At 38.0% G+C, this 16,182-nt stretch overlaps 1 protein-coding gene across 1 annotated transcript in view; it reads right to left on the bottom strand.

The window, feature by feature from the left end:
* Positions 1–16,182, bottom strand: part of raver2 (ribonucleoprotein, PTB-binding 2) — a 103,658-nt gene that overhangs the window by 25,706 nt on the left and 61,770 nt on the right. The window contains exon 5 of the mRNA XM_061034959.1: positions 5,638–5,829. Within this exon, the coding sequence (XP_060890942.1) occupies positions 5,638–5,829 (192 nt within the window). The remainder of the gene's footprint in view (positions 1–5,637; positions 5,830–16,182) is intronic.

The raw sequence follows: 16,182 nt of genomic DNA, 5'->3' as shown, positions 1-16,182 counted from the left end.
GAGAGAGAGAGAGAGAGAGAGAGAGAGAAAGAGAGAGAGAGAGACGGTGAGAGAGAGAGACGGTGAAACGTGACAAAAGAAAATCGAGACATTAAAAGAGTTTGGAGAAAAGCAGAAGTAGAAACTCGAGGAAAAGTAGACGTGCACTTCCTCGAACGTTTTCTGCACATTTTGCAAGTTGACATCATATTAAAAAAAACTAGAAATGTTCTGTAAAAGTTCTGTCGTAACCTGGTGTGAGGTGTGAATAAATCACATTGCAAGTAAACACACAAACGAGTCCGCCTTCTAACAATGAAGTGCATCAACCACGAGGTAAACAAAACAAGAGTTCTAATGTTTTGATGAAATGTTTTTAAAATCAAAACAACATATTTATCGTCAATTCAGTAAAGAAATGTTATTTTTCTGGAGTTGAAGACGTAACAACTCAGTTTATACCTTTTTATAAAAAAGTGTGTGGGTGTTGTTTGATTGACTGAGGCTTGTAAACAAAAATAAACAACAACATCAGGCTGTGATGCAACTATTTCTAAAACCTGATTGGTACAATGAACGAGTTGAAATCAGCTTCTCCAGCCCACACACATCACAACCCATCAGAGGAGTTCAGTTTATACCTCATATATATCTCATTAAACATTGTGTGTCTTTTTTCTCCTTAAAACTGAAGAAAACATTTTCCAGGATCTCCTTCTTTCGTTTTTAAAATGGTTTCGAGAGTTATAAAACATGTATGAGACATGATGAACTCTAACTCGTAACAGACTCCATATTGGAAAGAAGATAAAACTAAATATCTGTTTTTGTCAATTGTCTATTATTTTTAGTTATTGAAGAAATGTTGTGGAATGTTTGTGTAGTGTGAAAAGAATAATATATAATATGAATTTGTAAAATGTATTTTCACAATATAAACTGCGGACCTGCAGGAAGAATAGCTGCTCGCTATGCTGAAGCTAATGGGGATCCAAATAAAACAAAACAAACAAAAAACAGGTGGAAGTGATGAAGCTCAGGCAACATGTTCAATTTAAATTTAAACGTGACATAAGGATAACGTCTTTTTATTCCTGTTGTGGATGATCACAGGCCATGGAGACAATGGGAAAGGTCATATCTGTAAACTACTCAGGGGGGAAAGAACGGTGCTAAAATACTTAGCCAGGAGCTGAAATGTCAGATATGAGCAAAAATCAAACAATATCAGAATGACAGAAACATTGGAGGCATATGAATGTGTATGAATGGATTCTTCTGATGGTTTCACTACATAGCACACATAGGCGATTTAAAACCACATTAACAGGGTGGTGATATTTTCCTTCCCTTCTGCCTCGGAGCTACAGAGAAACTTCAGCTCAAGTCAACCTTACTTCCTCCTTGTCTCTTCCTGAAGAGAGAGCATTACTGACGAGGACGGAGCGGCTCTGACTCCAGGATGTCAGCAAGAGAGAGAGGAAGAGGACAGACTGCTGCGCAAATTCAGTGTGTGTGTGTTTGTGTGGCACAGCAAGAGAAACTGATGAGTGTGTGTGCGTGTGTGTGTGTGTGTGTGTGTGTGTGTGTGTGTGTGATGGTGTTGCACAAGGCCAGTCGTCGCTGACGGCGTCTTTCAAGGAAAGAGTAAAGAGGAGGAGGAGGAGGAGGAGAAGTGCTCTCATTTCGTTTTCTGCTGGTAGAAAATGTCATCATGCATCAGTCTGTTTGGCTACTGGCACAAAATCCAGCCACACACCCACGCACCTACACACACACACACACACACACACACACACACACACACACACACACACACACACACACGAGTCGACAGGGAGGTAAGGAAGCCGTGAAGAGAAGGCGAGAAAGTGTCGCGCAACGACCGGGATGGAGGGAGAAGAAAGGAGGAGGGAGATGGAGGCCATCTGGTCCCTCTGCGTTCACACTCACATTCACTAACTGCAGAAATGACACAATCGCCTCAGAGGAGATCTGCAGCCAGGAGAAGGTCCTGATCTCTTTCTGAAGGTCTGATGTTTTGCTTTTACCAGCTGCTCACATTCACAGGAGCCTCTGGGCACAACTCTAACCTCAGAGTCTTCCTCCTCCTCCCCCACCGTATTCTTCCACTGTGTTTATGTCCTCCTGCCTCCTCATGTCTGTCTTATCTTCCTCGGCTAATTTATTCAGAAACACATTTTTTTTTTTTTTTCAGAATCTTTGTCACAATTCAGGCTCTGAGCTGCTTTCTTTGCTTTTCAGCATCTCGAGGCTACACGAGCTTCTTTGTGTGCACTTGATAAATCTAGAGCTCAAACAGCAGCTGGGAATAACATCACAGAGAAAACAGCTGGAGGATATATTCTAAAAAAAATCAACAAGTGCCAATGGAGGTGTTTGAAATTTAAACATCACAACACGTTTAGGTCAATGAACCGAGGTTTAACAGGACTGCAGTCTGAGTCATCCAAACATAAACACTTCTGACTTTCAATTGTAATCCTCCATGAACTCAATTATGTTCTAAAATGTTCATCATCAGATGAGGGTCAGACAGCATGCCGAATAGTTTTCCCTAGCCCAATGATGGGTAACTCATTAAGAAGCATAAACCTGCTGTGCGTAGCAAAGTATTAATTTATTTTGACAGAGTCAATGTTGCTTTATGTTGTACCTGTTTAACCCTCAGGCATCAGTTTAATTTACTACCCTACCAGAAATGTCCACGCCAAAACAGTTGTTTAAGAGATGTATGCAGAAAAAAGTAGAAAAAATATCAATCTGTTCTATTTTTATAGCAGTTTTTTGTAAGTGGACATTTGTGTCCTTAGTGACTTAAGAGGGTCGTAAACATGTTTCAGTGTTTTATTGATCTGTTAAAAAAAATTAAATGTGCATTCCAAAATTTGTCAAGAGAGAGACTTTCTTATAAAAAATGGTGCCATATGAACTAACACAGACAAAATGATGACCAGATGAAGAGGTAACATTTGACCAAATGGACAAAAATGTCCATAGTGATGCATGAGGGTTAAAGTTAAACAGTGATACACTTTCAGACATTTCCATGAGTGTAATTTTAATCTCAGAGCTATTAGAGTGAACTGCCCAGTTCATGATTGGGAGGCTGTGGCTCTAGGAGAAAATAGTGCTCAAATAATGCAAAAAGTCAGTGGTTCAATTAATGGTCCCTGTGGTCCACCTGTCAAAGTGTCCATAGGCAAGACACCTAATCACAAATATAGAATAGAATAGACTTTATTGTCATTGCACAAGAGTACAACAAAATTTACTGTGCCATGCCTGAAATATAAAAATATAAATATATAGAATAAAAACAAATATATAGATATACACACATGTATATATATACCTACACATATACAGTAGAAAATATCCAAACACACACACACCCACACACACACAATCATCATTAGTTTGTAATTAAATATCAGGTTTAGGTTGGATTAGATCGTGATCAACACGTTGGCACCTTGTATGGAAACCGAGAGAGGTGCTACGTTACTGCAGTTCATAAATTATATACAATCCTGCTTTTGAAGGCTTTGTTCTGGAACACAGATTGGTTGAGCAGAAGAACTGGGAATACACCAGAACAGGCAGATGAACTGAAGTCTTGTCTTGTCTCCATTCTGTTCTTTTTTTTAATATATATATTACGTACAGTGTCCATTGTTGTAGTTTTTTCCTGTTTTTGTAGTCATTTTTGCCTCTTCTACAGAAAACAATACTACAGAAAATTAATCAAATTAACTTTTTTTACATCTTACTCACAAGGTTCAGAGCATTACACAGATTGAGCCACTACTGGTCTGTTGTTGTTTTGTTTTTTTTACTTCAGTCGGAGTACTCAAATATGACGTGATTGGAGTTGTTATGTAACTCTGGATGGATCAATATCAACAATATACATTTGTGCATTACTTATATTTAGCATAAAGACAATTATAGGAGGTGAAAAAGCAAGCGGACAGTGAGGTAGAAAGAGTCCCACAAATGGACATTAAGGTCTCATATCACATCTCAGAAAATTCACTCATTCACTGAAGTACCTAGATAAACTTTTTTTGGTATTGTTTATTTTTTTTAACACAAGGATTTCCACTCAGCTTGAAATGTGTACTTCAAATCAATCTAAATGTCGTCCCTGGAAGTTGTTAAATATGAATCTGTGTAGATGAAAAAGTACTGTTTCCTCTCAGTTGTATTACCTTCATGTGTGTGTAAGTTTGCTCGTGTGTATTTTTTATTTTTTTTACAAGTGTCATACTGTGTCTCCGGCTGGGGGTTGGGTTTATTTCAGGCAGCAGGAGACGGTGGAGGAGCCCAATCAGTCTATAGAACTATAATTATCCTGTCAGAGAGTCTCTGCTGGCACAGCGCTGTGGAGGAGGGATACCACAGCTACACACATGATTTCTACCAGGGGGTCTAAAGCATGTGCAGCATGTCAAACTCCAGTTTATTTGAACACTGGGTGCAGTTATCAGATGTCAGTGGATCAAGAATTAACATGTTTACAAGCTGTGTGTATGTTTGCCTGGGGAGTACCATGTTTTGGTGCAACAATGTCTGGATATTACGTTTTCTTCTACAGAGAATATTTATGTTTTTTCAAAATAATCCTTGTTCATAGCTGTGTCCTTAAATTGATGCATGCAATGCCCTCATGAACTGGAAGCTCATGGAAGGTGTTCCTAAATAGCATAGACTATTTAATGCCCTTATAGAGAGGTCGGCAATACCTTCTTTAATTTATTTAATCCATTTTTATTCATGGTTCTATAACTCACCAATGTTTTATACTGTGTATTTAGTGAAGCACTTTAAATGTATGTTTTATTTTGTTTGATTGTATGCATTCTGTAAAGCACTTTGTAACCTTGTTTAGATAAGTGCTATATAAATAAAGTTATTATTATCTCAATTTAAACTTCAATACTCCAAATGTAAATGATTCATCAGAAGTGGATATCATTTATTAACCACAAACAGATATCATTCATTTAGAGAATCATCATCATCATCATCATCATCATCAGAAAAGGAGGCACACCAAACAATTAAAGGAAAATCGTTGATGTTGCAATAAAATGTTTCCCATTATTTAAATGTTGTTGTTAATTTAAAAATAGGAATCTTTACATTTTGCAGTCCTGTGTGTACTGAACATAGCAGCTATAAAGTCCAGGAAAGCTAATTTAAGTAGCCAGAGATAAAATCTTGCTAAATTGAAATTGAAATTGTGGAATTACTGATTTTTTTTTGCATCATTGCCAGCCATCGTCTGACTTTTAAAAATATGTACGCTGAATTCATCAGAGCATGTCAGATAGGAGACAAAAGTAGAAATAGATGTAAATGTAAATGTCTTATCACAATAAAAAACAGACAAGATAAATAATCTTGTCTGTGGAAAAGGTGAGTCGAGTGAATGAGATGATGGTGAGTAAAAGTTAATGAAAATCAAACGTCTTGAAGTGCACATATCCTGCAGTCAAATAAAAAGCATATCTTATGTCAGACAACCACAAAGTGTGTAGATTATTTAAACCTATTAGGGGTTCACAGTGTAACTTTCTTCACTTCCTGTTTGCATGCTGGTTCGTGCGGCTCTTTTGGCGTCGTACTCACCATACCCTGGGCAGCGATGAGTGCAGCCAGGGTGCTTCTCCCTGAGGTCCCGGGGCTGCAGAGTGACAGACGAACCTCCTGTCCTCCCACCAGTGTTCTGTCCATTTCCATCAGCACAGCCTCCGCCTGTTCCGAACTCTCATACTCCACGACGCCAAAGCCTCGGACCGGGCTGCCCTCGTCCTGAGCAAGCTGGAAGATGGATACAAAAAAAAGAAAAAGGTTTTGAGTACTTTGATTTTAATTTAAAGTGACAACTTAAGACATTTTCTGAAAAGGTTTTTTCTTGAATGTGCACATTGGCAGATTAAGGCCACGTTAACACCGAGTCCTCTTTTCGCTTTCAAAATCTGGATCTGCATTCAGACGTTAATGTTTTGATAACAACCGCCATGCACACTGCTCTACAAAAACAATCAACATGTTGTAGTATACATGCTGGACCAGGAGTTGGCGCTGTGACTTCCTAATAAAACATAAAAATACTCTTCCGTCTACAGAGCAGTGAGGTGTAAACATGACATGACATGAAATCATTGTCGTGTAAACCAGGTCTTAAAGATCTTTTTGGTACAGTATACGTTGATTTTGACGACCCCTGTGAACAAAGCCGTTCCTTTTGTCATTTTGCTGATATTGTTCCGCACATGCTTAAGTAGTGTTTTCTGATTTTAAAAAAAACCTCATCCTGGTTTCTTTTAACGGCCGGTCATATCACTTAATTCTTTCCAGTGGAAAAAGTCAACAAAAGTTATTTAGGCAGCATGCTGTTAAAGGCTTTATATGTGATTGTTTGATCCAGCAGATGTCGCCCTTGAGCACCAGTTTATTAGTTTATATTTTTTATATAGTTTATATTTGTGTTGTTTTGATTACTCCTTAGCTACTGATAGCTGTTAGCCAACATCGACTTTCTAGCTAATATCACCATTTTATCGTCTAACAAGATATCATAGGAAAGGCATAAATTAGCATTTCAGTCTTTGTATCTTAGCTTTTTTGACACGTTAACAAATGTGTTGTTTAAAAAAAAAAACAGGTAATTGTTTAGCTACAAGCTAAAAAAAACCAGCTAACATTCAACCTTTTCCATTGCAGTTTTATTGTGTTTTTTTATAAGTGTATTTTGCACAATACAGCATGTGACCTTAAAGGCTTTATATGCGATTTTTTGATCCAGCAGATGTCGCCCTTGAGCACCAGCATGAAACCAAAACAACTCGCGCTGCATTGTTGTGTTAGCATGCTAATGCTAGTGATCTTTATTATGCTCGTATCTTCACACTGCATGTAAATTTACCTGAAATGAGCGTGATCTAGAAACACAGTTAAGCAGTGAGTACAGTATGTTATTCTTCTTTTCTCTAGTCCCTCAATTAAACAACTTTTATACGTGAGGGGAGGAGTCAGCCGGCCATCCGGGCGATGTAAACAAAGTGAAGATAGGACTCTGAAAACTCTGAAAACATCACAGACAGTGGGACTCGGGTGTTACACCCATTGTAGACAGTCATGACTCACAGAGTTATTTTCAGAGGATATACTTCATTTATATTATATTTAAGTGTGAAAAATCACATTTAAAGACTTTAAAGCCTCATCTGACACCCAGTGCAGCAGTTTCAGACATTAAAAAAATGACATTATATTAAACTATATATAGATAATAAATCTTGTTGCTGATGGCCTTGTTTGCTTTTGTAGGTCATACGGTGGCATAAGTATTCATTTCAGTCTTTTTGATAACTAGTTAGAAACTCTCACAGGAGTTCAGATAAAGCAGGGGTGTTCTGTTGGGTCGGGGGCCGGGTTTGTTCAAATGAGACCTCAAGTGGGCCAGACTAATTTTGCAGACATCACTATAACTCGACACATGGATATATAGGCTAATGTATGATTAAAACAAATAAAGCTCCGTGTGGAGTGCTACTAAATAAACTCAGTTAAACCACTTTTGATATGAGTCTGGCAGTCCGTTCTTCTCCGTGTCCGCAATATCGTGATCTAACTCTGTCACTGACTTTTTATGCACCATGAATCTGTGCTATCTCCGTGCGCAATTCGAGAAAGCATTTTAGCTCTGCTCCGGGGTTAAACCAGCGGACCTCTGTATGATCGGACAGCCTGTGTGTGATATTGTTTTCGGATAAGAATGAAATGTTCAGTAATAGTTATATTTTTACAGTCTGATTAAAGCTGGTGATAAAGGCACAACAGCAGGCTACTGCATTTAGAAATGATGTCACGCTGAAACTTTAAGGTGATCAACACGTTCACCTCTGGGTGACCTAAAAATGAACCATCTGTAATTAAAATCAGTTAATATTCATTTTAATTTACTGTTTTTACAATAACCAGAGGTAAAATAAGTCTATCATCAGGCTCAACGCTGCTGTCCACAAACTACACTTAGTGTGGATGTGAGGAGACGGTCTGGGCCGTTACGCAGGACAGAGAGGATTGTTTTTTATTTGCACGAGCTGCTCTTTGTGGCTCACTCCATAGGAAGCTTTGTTATCATTAGTAAAACTTTAGTTTTACATCAGTCAAGACAGGAGAAACTGGTAAGAAGTGTGGACAGAGCTGAAGACCGTCAGGATGAGCGTCTGTCGTTAAGTCCCGTAGCTTTGATAAAATTCTGGCATTTAATTAATATTCGTATCATGATATCAACCTTTACGTTGCTCATTATAGGTTTTAATACAATTCGGGGAAAATACGTATTACAAATATTTAATTTATAAAAAATCTCAAAATATTTTTCAATACATTTCCTCCTTCCCAAAACGTCTCGCGGGCCGGATGAAACCTGCTGTCGGGCCGTATGTCTGACATCCCTGAGTTAAAGGGTTAAAGTGAACACTTTTACAGAGTAAACTTGATTAAAACACATTATAAATCAATGACCTGCAGCAAGCGTGGTGAAATATTGATTCAGTGGTCCATCAGTTCCAAAATAAAATGTTAAAAGATCATAATTCAGATATTTTAAAACATTTAAACACAGCTATAACAGTGAAGTAATTGGTGCCAGAAATCTTTCAAAGATTTCTGATTATACAACTAATATGATTATTTATGCTTCTGCAGCAGCTCAACTTGGTGAACAGTTAAAGCATGCACTGCTTCACAGCTACAATTTATTTTCTTCCCATAATTACTATGGGAAGGAAAAAGGGTCCCTACAGGACACCATGGACGGTATGTTCATGGCTCTATCAAGGAACAGTGAAAGTTTCTATGCATGAAGCTGGATAGAAGAGCAATTTATATTGTTTTGATTTAAAGCCAGAACACAATCGACACTGCAACGCTAGCAACAACTGTGAAGTTGGTGGTTTAGCTCTGAAGGCCAACGATGGCAGTCGGCGTAATGAAAACTCTGTCTCAACTAATCTTTAGGTCAAGCAAGGTTTATTGTTCTGAACCGTACAAAACTCTTCAGAACCAAACAGGAACGCTTTGTAGAAATGAGCTTAAGTGACTAAGGGCGCGGTCACCATCTGTACCGTGCTGTACTCAAGCACGATTCCCCCCACTGCAGCGCCATTCCCACGCGATCACACTGGCCAGCACTAACCGTGCCTAAAAGCACGATTACCTCTTGTACATAACGTTGTAATACAACACATGCACGCTTTATGTTATTATGAAGCGTGCTCAGTTTACAAACAGGCGGACTCGAGAGATTCTGCATTGGCTTCATTTTTCAACATCGAAGGCCGGCGCTTAATTCAAACACACACACAACCTCTAAGGAATCTCAACGAGTGTAAAAGAAACAAAAAGAGACCGGATTTAGAACAAATAAGTATCTCTTTGTACCACTTTTATTGCCTTTGTCTGGTCGAACATGGAGATTTAAAGGAAGAAGATTTCCATTTTGTTTTAATGGTCGCCGGTCAATACAAACAATGCTCTCCAGGCCAGACGGCGCTGGTGACGACTGAATGAGTAGACTTTTCTGTCAGGAGGGTTCAGTCATTTCCACTGTGTGTGCGGAGCAGCTAAATAATGCAAGCAAGCTAATAGCTTTATGCTAATGGGTGATATTGGATCATGAAAATAGCTAAAAGCTAATGGCTCAATGTTAAAACACACCACTTGACCTATTGGTGGTGGCTGAGCTCAATTAAAAAATACATGATGGGGGCTTTGATTTATTTAAACAAGATGTGTCCAATATCTGAGACTGTTTCAAATATCTGGAACACATTGATCAAACTGAACTTTTCAGTTTATATAAATACTAAAAAGATGTATCTTACTATTTAAATGACACATTTTAGAAACTGTTGGAGAACAATCCAACAAGAGCCATACATGTGATATTATTAGATTAAATAAAGTCATCATGCTGCAACAAGAATAATAATACATTTATTATTCTATCACATGAAAACTTTCATATGATTTCAAAATAAGTTCGTCTTTTGCAGACATTTTCCCATTTTTACTGCCGTTGCCCTCCCGGACACTAGGGGCAGCACCTGAGTTTATTACCCAAAAGGTAAAATCAAACTCGTCTCATTCTCTGACTCCTGGGAACCAACGCAAATGTTGGACTTCATTTCTTTAAAGGTCTCATATCTCACAAATATTCTTTCACATGGATGGCATTTTTCACGACAGACACACCTGAAGTGAATGAACGCTGTTTTAAATAAAGCCAGTTCAAATGCTCGTCTATATCTCAGAAAGAAAAAAAAAATATGAATCAAAATGGAAAATTTGCTTTCTTTGGTGATGTAACATTGTTTTATCATTATTTCACTCCAAGGAGGCTGGACGTTTCTATTTCATACCATTAGTCTAGTAACACTTTGTTTTTATTTTTTTTTATTTTTTAAATCTTCAACTTAGGAGATAGAAAAGAGTCTTTTATTTACTATAAATCACTTCTTTTTTTTTTTTTTTTTAAGCTCTGAAACGTTCTGCACAGTGAGATTAACTGTTCTGTTACATTTTTCATTTTTGAAGCTTTTTCACATTGATTGAAAAATAATGTATGATCGGGGAAAAAAACAAAAAACTCTACTTGTACTGTGCTGAGTGATGCCTGTTAGCATCAGCGCTCAATCAAGTTGCCCTCTCCCCCCTCCTCCACCCTCCCTCCCTCCACCCATTCTTTCTCTCATTCGCCTCCTGCTCCTTCTGGTCTGAACAGAGGATGGACGGACGGATGGATGTATGGACGGAGGAGTAAGTCGATAGGCTATTATCATCAGCATACATTAAGCAAACTGTATGGAAATGACCTGAAGCACTCTACCTCTTGAGATATGGATAGATGGATGGATGGATGAAAGAGGGAAGGAGAGTGGGAGTGAAGAGAGGATGGAGAGAAAAAGAGAGGAGGAGGAGGAGGAGGAGGAGGAGTGGAGAAGAAAAACATTAGTGACTGATAAAGTGAGAGCGACCAAAGAGCCGGAAAAGACGGGAGGGAAAACAGATGAAAAACTTGCTAATCATTATTTGTGTGTGTGTGTGTGTGTGTGTGTGTGTGTGTGTGTGTGTGTGTGTGTGTGTGTGTGTGTGTGTGTGTGTGACAGAAAGTGAGAGTGTGTAAAAACTGAGGCACAAACATTATATATTAAATTCTAATTAGATTGTGTGCAAATGGTATTCAAACTATCATCAACTCTGCGTTTGTGTGAATGTGTGAGTAATGATGTGAAGACGCAGTAGAGCCTCTCTCCACTCTGCATCACATATTCAATCGTTTGTCAAACCTGCACAAACGATTATGCAAATCTAACAAATGCATGGGAGAAATCTACAGTACACATGTTCTTTGGTTGTCTTCATGTGTTTCTAAATGTAAAAATACAGACATTTTGAAAGAAGTCTTCTTGACACTATTAACAGGGTTTGATGAAGGAACCATATGGCAGCTGATAAAGGCACATTCTCAGTTCTAGAAAAGCGATGAAGATAGATTTAGAAGAGGAACCAGAGAGTGCAGAAATAAAGAAAGAAAGGCTAACATCACAAATCTAAAATCTACTTTGAAAGTGTTTTTTTCCAGACCTTTTGCATCTGTGATGTTGTGTTTTTTTTTTAACGTTTTGTCATGTTATTTTTGTTAACTCTAATTAGAGTTTGGATATACTCTTGATGTTTTGTGTGTTAGATGCAAATCCACCTAAAGATTAAATTGGCTCCTTCTTGGCTCATGCAAACACACTCAGACAAAGATTGAAAGAACATGAGCCGGTAGTTTTTACAACATCCTGACGAACGAACGTCATTGAAAACATGACCTCTTCAATCAATCAATCAATCAATCAATCAATCAATCAATCAATCAATCAATCAATCAAACTTTATTTATATAGCACCTTTCAGACAAATTAAATTGCGGTTCAAAGTGCTTTACAAGAGTGCAGAAAAGTTATTGACGAAAAAGTAGTTTATAAAATCATTGAGAGACTAATGCACACCAATAAGAATTAAAAAATATGTATAAAAATGAAAAAATAAAATATGACGCATAAAAGCAACAAGATATTAAAATGAATACATAGAAGAAGAATATTTAAAATTGTAGTAGGATAAAAAAGACAATACAATAATGTTAAGATTTGAATTTATATAAAGCACTACATAAAAGCCAGACTGAATAAATGAGTGTTAAGACTGCGTTTAAAAATCTCAATATTCTCAGCTCCACTCTTCAGAGGAGGTTAAACAGAAATATAAATATATAGGTTTTCTTAACATTGTATTTGAAATGTTTAAGGTTCACTAAGTTAAACAAAAGTCAGAGTGCGTTTACATGGACATGAGTATCCTGGTTCTGATCATATCCAGGTAGGTGTGTATACATGCACACAGAGAAACCTGGTTATTCACATCCCTGTAAACATGTTAGATACTAGTATCCCTGTTTCTGATTACTGCATCTTATTTGTGCAGACGCCTGAACGCTACATCGTACATGTTGGAACACAGCCGCCCTGTAGCCTGTTCACCACAGACTTGAGTATGTCAGCATTTTGATGCTTTCTCAAACCTAAACTTTAAATGATATTTCATTCTTTCATTACCGAAATACCAAACTCAGATTTGTTGTCCAGCCACATGTAAGACGCTCTCATTGCCATGTTTGTTTTGCTGATACGTCACCTGGCTCAGGCCGCGCCTGCACAGGTAGTCGACAGCTGTCAGAAACCCGGTAAGCCGATACATGCCACGGTATCTTGTTTTTCTTTGTGAGTTTTCCAGGTAGCTAAATCGGGTTTCCAAAAACTTAAGATAAGGGCTTATCCTGGTTTCTAAAATCGTTTTATGATGCTGAAAATCGGGATACTAAGGTCCATGTAAACGCACTCAATGAGTGTTTTACCGAGGCCAGCAAAGCAGGTTACAAAATGCTATCTTTTTTAAAATATTTTTTTTTTTCGAGGAGGAGGACAGTGGGTAAAGTAGGAAAACCGTGATGATAGAGTGGGAAATGACAAGTGGCAACGTACTGAGAGTTAAACCCCAGATTCTCGCTTCAAGGACTATAGCCTCTGCTTTCCGTACATGGGGTGCATGATAAAAAACCGCTAGGCTATCCGGCCCCCCCAAAGGAAATGTTTCACAGGAGAAAATATCACTGTGTTGAAATGTGTTGATTTTTTTCTCATCACAGCTCACTTCTGCAGATCAGGATTATTTGGTAAAATGAAAATAAAATATTAACTTGAATGCATTATGCACTGTATATCTCTGAATGTGTGTGTGTGTGTGTGTGTGTGTGTGTGTGTGTGTGTGTGTGTCAAAAAGCAAAGATGCTAAGGTAGCTAACAATGTGTCTGACAGCTCTCGACCCCGAGTCACAGTCCCCCCCCCACCCCCCCCCACCCCCCGGAGCCAAGAGATGCTGACTGGGTCATCGGCAGGGCGAAGACTGTGCGGACCACCGTCTGTCAGTTTGTGTGTGTGTGTGTGTGTGTGTGTGTGAGTTTAAACAGCCACATCAGCTGTATGAAGTATGAGTGATGAGGTCACGACAGGCCCCCCCGTCAGAGCCGTCTGTGGACCCGTCACAGTGACAAGTTTAACTGTAAAGATCTTTATGAAGAGGGCTGGAAGAGGCACGCAGAGGATGTGTCTGTGTGGGCGAGAGAGTGAGGGAAAGAGGGGACGCAAATATTCTGATTATTAAAAAGTGAATGAGTAAACAGGAAATCAGATGAACTAAGACTTGGAGATCTCACATGAAAAAAAAGTTCCAGTAAATCCCGCTAGAAATTTCAGAAAACAACAAAATGTTCAGGTGGATTTTTCATTTTATTTGTGTTCAGCTTTGCATGATTAAAACTAACCTATCTTGGTATACTTTAGTTGTTTCTCTATTCATCATTCCTCCCTCACTAATGTCCCCCTCCATCTTTTAACAGATACAAGAATATTTCAGACCAAACTTGTTGAAAGTCCACATGCACTAAAGTTTTGATTGATTTTTAACTTCTTGTTAGTTTTTGATAATTATTTTCTTGTTTCTTGAGCTGTTGTGACAAAAATCAATAAAGTTTATCTTCATCTTCATCTTTACTAAGACTTGGAGATCTCACATGAAAAAAAAGTTCCAGTAAATCCCACTAGAATTTCAGAAAACAACAAAATGTTCAGGTGGATTTTTTCATTTTTTTTGTGTTCATCTTTGCATGATTTAACACTCCACGCTTATATAACTCTTTCTTTGAAAAAACATTTTGGAAACCCTTTAAACTTTGGATAATTGTGTTGAGATTCTCCGAAAAACGACTCAAAAAATAATTTAGTTTGCTACTTGTCTCCATTGTTACTCTGTTCATCATTCCTCCTTCCCTCATTTCGCCCCTCCATCTTTTAACAGATTCAAGAATATTTCAGACCAAACTTGTTGAAAGTCCATATGTGAGTCTCAGCTGCTCTCAGACATCATTATTACATTTACCTTCTGCAAATAAGCCCCTAACCTCTCTCCACTCTTTCACCTCAGCTCTCCATCTCCTCCTCCGACCCTCCACCGCTCGCCCTCCCCACCCTCTCTCTCTCTAATAGGTCTGGCATTCTCCGCACCATCCTCCCTCCTCGCTGTCTCCGTCCTGCCGTCCTTCTCTCTAACACGGTTGACATTCTTCTTCCGCTCCTGCCTCCGTCTCTCCCGGCTGACTCAGGCTAAAGTGCTGAACTGGAGGGCCGCCTCTTATGTGGGCAGCGAGAATTATGGCGCTCAGAGCCAAGGCCACAGGTTAAGAGCGCTCTGAGCAGAGGAGAAGTGACAAGGTGGCCGAGTGTAGAGAGGAAGAGGAGGGTTTGATAAGGCCGACTGGAGATGACGACAGCAAGACATGAGGTTGATTTACAACAAACGACGTCAACAGAACAGATCTTAATCTTAACTGTCCATTCACAAAGGATTTCTAGGTCTCTGTACACAAGCTGAAAACCTTAAAAAAAAACCTGAAGACGGGAATTGATTGATTTTTATCTGTAATTTAAACACATGTCCCAATATTTATTTTTTGCCTAATTTGCTATAAAAGTGTGTCGGATAGTTGTATTGTAAACATAATTCACAGATTTTTATAAATGTCCTTCTCCCGTTCACATTTCCGTCCTTTCTTCATGCTTTTATTCCTATTTTAGAAACGGCAACACCCCGACAATACCTTCTATAGATAAACAAAGTATTTCTGATTCTAGTTTATAACGAAGGAGAAGTTGTACAAAATATACAAGATAAAAAAATTGAGAATTAAATATGTCATCACTCCTGCACTTTAACTTATGTATCACTTATTGCACAGCTCTGGACAGCTCCCCATGTCAATACTGTTCATTTACATTTAATCTTTCATATTTAAGACTAGTAATGCTAAGTTAAATCCTGGTTGTATATATTCCCATTCTTAGTTTGATATTTTTAGTGCTTATTTACTTTGTATTTAATATTATATTGTGTTTGGCTAACCTGCTGCTGTAACGCCACAATTTCCCAGTTTGGGATCAATAAAGTAATTCTATTCTATTATTAAAAAACCCAGCTGCAAAAACTCAACACTAAGTAAAGAGTTGATGTTTGAACAGAAGCAGGATGAAGTCAACACTTTATTCACACATTCAGTTTACAACTACAATCCCTTTTTTTAAAGCGGGATATCTGATCAGTGTCAAAAGCAGAGACTCATTTAGAGAGCTGACACTATCTTTCATCAAAATGTGTTTCTTTGTACATTTCTTTAACACTGTTATGTTGAGGTTCGATTTTCACACTGTAATAAAAATAATATTGATATTATATTATATTGTGGATATTAATGATACTTTTTCATTATGAAGCATCAATAATGAGCCTTTAGAAATAATTGTAGAGGTAAGTTTTGCTTTTGTTTGAATTGACATTTAAGGAAATTACGGGAGAGAAAAAAAAAGATGACATACAAGTCATTTCATCTGAGAGGTCACAATTATACGCTTATTATTTTAAATGCCAAGGACTTTCTGGATTGCTATAATACATTTACCTTTATGGTGAAAAATGTTATAACTAGACTGAAAATGAAAGTG

This window comes from Labrus mixtus, chromosome 3 (assembly GCF_963584025.1).
Source record: "Labrus mixtus chromosome 3, fLabMix1.1, whole genome shotgun sequence".
Taxonomy (NCBI): Eukaryota; Metazoa; Chordata; class Actinopteri; order Labriformes; family Labridae; genus Labrus; species Labrus mixtus.
This window is presented reverse-complemented; position numbering and strand designations above follow the sequence as displayed.